At 35.1% G+C, this 5,416-nt stretch overlaps 1 protein-coding gene across 1 annotated transcript in view; it reads right to left on the bottom strand.

The window, feature by feature from the left end:
- Nucleotides 1-3,822: 3,822 nt before the first annotated feature.
- PNISR (PNN interacting serine and arginine rich protein) overlaps nt 3,823-5,416 on the bottom strand; it is a 35,602-nt gene continuing 34,008 nt past the window's right edge. The window contains exons 10-11 of the mRNA XM_042781135.1: nt 4,093-5,179; nt 3,823-3,853 (exon numbers count right to left, since the gene is read on the bottom strand). Of these exons, the coding sequence (XP_042637069.1) occupies nt 3,823-3,853; nt 4,093-5,179 (1,118 nt within the window). The remainder of the gene's footprint in view (nt 3,854-4,092; nt 5,180-5,416) is intronic.

A 5,416-nucleotide genomic window follows, 5' to 3' on the forward strand; every position in this document is an offset into this window, starting at 1 on the left:
GGGAAAGTAGGGGAGGGAACACTGTTAGGTAGAGATGAGTATTGATTTGGGTGAAGAGAAGGGCAATGTACCAAATGTGAGTGATCAACATGGTGGCACTGAGGAAGAGGAAGACATAGAGAGGTACATGGGAGGTACAAACAACAAACATGGGTATATGGGTGGACAGGCTGAACTATTAGGTATGTCTATGCAGCAGGGAGTGTACCCAAGACCACGTATAGGGTTGGCAGACAGTGGTGCTGTAAGTGTATTTGTATGATCTGTAATAATTCCCTGGTGTATAGTAGAGCTGACAACGGACAAAGCTGTAGTCACTTCTTGAGCACAACCAGCTACACCTAGAGGGAGCGAGTAGTTGACCCTGTGGGCTCAGGACCATAGTCACAGGGGACATTAAGCTCAACTGGCGTAATATACTACACAAAACATTGTTCCAGGTCCTACTTTGGTGAGTAGTGACTGGGATCTTAAAAGCTTGCAAGAAGCCATCTAGATGCAACAATGGGTCTCTCCTCGTCCAGAGCAAAGAAGAATGAACCAAAGATTCATGGAATCAATTAGTCCCAGTGACTGGTACACCATGCGATCTGCAGCCTATAAGACTATATGAGACCTATGAGACTGGAAGAACTAGATGGTGCCCTGCTACCACTATCAACCACTTGTAGAGGGATCTATGTAGGAGATCCTGGATAGAAAGGGAGAACAATGTGGAACAAAACTCAAAATCATTTGGGGGGAAAGAAAAGGGGAGGGCACACCAGGTTTGCTGGTCTGATAGGGCCCGGTGGAACCACTGAGCCTATGGCCCCTAGCTGCCTTTCAGGTCTGGAATTGAACCCACACCTGTGGCTTCCAGCCAAACAAAAGACAGGCATATATGAGTTGAACATTTATCTGAGGTAGATACACTCCTCGGACAGAACAATGATGGGAGAAAGAAGGGCTGTTTATGCACAGGGAGACAGCTCAGGGGGCAGGAGTACATGGAGGGATGGATATGGGAAGAGGTAACTATGGGGAGGAAGTGAGAGGGGAGCTGTTGCAGTGGGGTAAATGGTATTCAATGTAATGAGAGAAGGTGTATGTGAACTGCTGTATGGAAAGTGAATTTGCTCTGTAAACTCTCACCCAAATCACAACTTAAAAAAAAAGAACTTTAAGTGCCCAAAACTTGATGATGATCTAATCAAATGATCCCTTATACAGCTGAAGAAACTGAGGCCTGCAATGATTTCAAAACACATCAAGCTGCAGAGCTTGGTCAAGCCAGTGAATCAAATACTATTTCCATTAAGCCATTACATTTTAGTACATTTTAGAAACCTGAATTACATTTTAATTTATATAATAATAATAATAATAATAATAAAAGTCAGTTTAAAAGTAAAGGCTTCCAAAAGGCATACTGTAAGGACTTCAGACTTTATACATCTTCTTTGTAAAAATTTTCACATAAAATATCTCACCTACCATTACATTTGTTGTTTCCGACACTAAAAACAGACTTTATGGGGGACATTTTAATATATTAGAAATAGATTCTAAAATACATTTTACAATGGCAGAAAACATATATACAGTAGTGAGATTCCACACAAATCTTTATATTTTGGGGCCTGAAATAAATCTTCTAATTACCTCTTCCAAATTATATTTTATTTTCTTAATGGTGGGATTGTCTCCACTCCACAGAAACAAGTATGATTAATACATTAGAAATATTTTGAAGAAGAATCTGTTGGAAGACAGTTTTTATTAACTATTCCAGACCAATCACTGCCTCAAAAATTAAATCTATTTATTCTCTGGTTGCAAAAAAGATTTCATAACAAAAGTGTATGTCTAATTAATTTATGTGTAAGTTTTAGCATTCATATCCTAAAATCATGGGAACCTTATTTTATAAAATCTTTAACACTCTAAGTAAATAAACTACATTTCATGACAATGAAATGAATTCTCTAAATTATCCATGAAGATCTGAAAAACCTAAATATTTAACTATAACACTGTTATATTTACTAATAATCACATACATCATGACTGTGTTAAAAAAAAATCTACAGACAGACTGATAAGAAGCTTGCAAACTGTGGCAGAATAAATACAACTTTCAAATAATACTTTTGATTCTAGTTTCTATCTTGCCCAAAAATGTGCATATCATAGCCAGCAGATTTTTTTCTGTAGAATTTTATTTTGAAAATAATTTTTCACTGGAAGATTAATCTAAAAAACATTTTTAGATATGAAAATGTTATACAACTTATTACAAATTAATAAGATAATTAATTCTGCGATTAGGTACACCATGTTAGTTTTCCTACATAAAAAATATTGCACATTTTCCTTAATTGTGTCTCCAGGTATGACTGATGACTAAACTATATGGAATTCTAAACTAGTTTATAGTTATCCTGTGAAATGCCAACTTAATAAATACCAGAACTAAATGCACTGTAAAACAGCCTTTTTGGTAAACATGCATTTATTCACAGTTGATTTATTTCCTTTAGATAAATGCATAACTCCTCAAAATTATTAAGGAACCTATGTAGAAGGTACAAGAGCACACTATACAAATCTATTTCTATCTTTATTTTGAGGAAACACTGATCTTGGCAAAAATATGGCATTATTTTCAAATGAACTATTGCTGGTAGGAAGGCGTACTTTAAAACTTCTGTGTCGTGCACCTGCTTTTCTTTTTAAATTAAAATTTAAAAGCATTTGTTTTCAGAGATTTATCTATTGCCACATTAAGTGAATAATCTTATAAAAACAGACCATGAAAGCAGTCAAGCATGTAAGTTAAAATTCCTCCAGAGTCCCATTTTACTAAGGTATGACTGGCTTAAATTGCTAGACCACTCACTGATCATAATTTAAGAAATTGACAAAATCAGACCATTTCAATGCTATGAAGATGACACAGACCTGCATAATACAGCATTTCTCCACTGAGAAGAGGTCTTGTACACTTTAAAAATATAAATAAATATATATTGAATTGTCTTAGTTCTATAATAATCCCAAAGTGTTTAAAATATGCTTCTAAAACAGAAGTAGGTGATTGCAGAATATAGTTCCAGACTTCACTATTAATGCCAAAAACACTCATTCATTACAAATAACTCTACTGGTGCAATTGTTTGATTGGTTTCAGCAATTTCATTTCACAGGAGTGATCCATACTTTATACACACAGAGAATATATTACTTGAAAATCTCCAAAATAGGAAGAAAAGTTTAGAAAGCTGTCAAATGCTTCCAAATGGAAAATATAGGTCTATTTCTGGCCCACTTTCACACCCTTAAAGGTGGAATTTGACAAAAGTCCATGGGTACAATTTACAAACTTTGACAAACTACTAAGTTAAAACCATTTTCTCTGGGGGAGATGGAAGGAAGTACCTTTAAAACCTGTTATACAAAATTCCAGCTGCCTTTTTATAAAAGTACGTTCCTTAGATTAAAAATCATAAAATTAAGGTGCAAGAAGTTAACAAAAATGAACTAAAGAGCTTTATTGACATCACAGTACATTCAAGAATAATTTTAAGAACATTACAGCTGAAAGAGAATGTCATGTTTATAGTCTTATTATGCACTAATTTTGGAAAAAAAAAAAAAAGTAATACAAAGTAACTCAGAGCAGCATCTGGAAAAAGTACACCTATTTACAGATTAAAAAAAAAAAAAAAAAAAAGATTCTGGTTTCACCTACACAGCCACAATGTGCCTCTATAATGAGACAAGCCCTTAAAACTCATGGAATTTTTTAACAACATCATGGCATTCTTGCCACATCATTCCTCAGCGTTTACGACGGGGAGGAGTTGTTGATCTGGAAAAAAAAAAGGGAAAAGACAAAATTTAAAAATAAAAATGTATTTTAAACTAAAGAATCCACAATATTAAATAAATATTAATGTATAGGATTTCTAAAATTACTTAAGGCTATGATCAATTATCAAGTACCAAACTGAGTTATTAAAGAGAGAGAGAGAAAGGACACTTTGAACTTTGAATCAATTCAGTCATATTTTTAAAAAATCAGACAAAATACTTTAAAAAGTATACTACCTTGATCGGGACTTAGACTTGTGTTTGCGGCTTGCCTTCTTACCAGACCTTTGAGATTTCTCCATGGATCGCGATCGACTATGTTTAGGCTTCTTAGCCTTCTTTTCTTTGCTACTTCCTGGAGATTCAGAACTGCTCCTTCCACTAGAATCAGAGCCTGAATGCTTTTTACTATCTTTGGTAGTACTTTTCTTACTATCCTGTCTAGAATCATGTCTTATGATTTTAACAGATATAGAACCACTCCTAGAGAATACTCTTTCACTTTCTCGTTTCCTTTTTAATCTATCATCCTGACTACTAAACTTAAAATCTTTTTCTTCCCTTTTTTGTTTCTCTTTTCTTTTATCCTGTTCACGCTCCCTTTCTTTGTCTTTCTTTTTCCTACTATCTTTATCTATACTTCGACTCCTCTCTTTTTTCCTCTCTTGTTCTTTAGCCTCACCTTTATGCTTATGACTGCTCCCACTAAGATTTCCACGTTGTTCATCAATTTTACGCCTATCTCGACTCCTACTTCGACTGGAACGATTGGTTCGCCTATCTCTTGAGCGACTTCTACTTCTACGTCTCTCTCGGGAAGGACTCCGATTTCTTCGTCTTTCTCTTTCAGTGCTATTTCTATTAGATCTTCTCCTATCTCTAATCTTTACCCTAGCCCTATTGCTCTCTATTTTAATTCTGCGAGAGTAACTTCTACTCCTGCTACGTCTAGCTTTAACTGTTGGAGATCTACTTCTACTGTGTCTCTTTTTCCTTTTAGGAGAAGACGACCGAGAAGTGGTACGACTACTACCTGAGCTAGAACTGTATGAAGAACTAGAGACAGTACTACTGGAACTACTACTTCTACTATTGCTACTAGAACTACCACTACTAGAACTTCCTGATCTACTCCTTCCTTGTTTCTCTTTCTCTTTATGCTCTTTTTTTGGTTCTAAAGCTGATGTAGTTTCACTTATAATTCTTTTCTTTTCATTAACCACATCACCGTCTGCTTCTCTTGCTTCTAGTAGAAAACTATTTTGCTCTTTATGGATAAATTCATTCATCTCTTTTGTAACCCTTTCTGTTTGCTGCTTTTCTTCTGAAACAGAAAAAGATAAAAATATTAAGAAAAGTAGACTGTATAATGAAAATACACATGCCACCAAATTTCAAGCCATCAAATAATAGAGTAGAAGTATACAATAAAAATAGAATATAAGCCATGTAAGGAAATAAAAACTGGTAGGAGTTCTGGTGGTGTAGTGCCTAAGGCATCTGATTGCTAACCAGATGGTTGGCAGTTCAAACCAACCAGCCACACCTCGGAAGGAAGATT

This window comes from Orycteropus afer, unplaced genomic scaffold (genome assembly GCF_000298275.1).
Source record: "Orycteropus afer afer isolate SDZICR_OR568_19922 unplaced genomic scaffold, OryAfe1.0 scaffold00087, whole genome shotgun sequence".
Classification (NCBI taxonomy): domain Eukaryota; kingdom Metazoa; phylum Chordata; class Mammalia; order Tubulidentata; family Orycteropodidae; genus Orycteropus; species Orycteropus afer.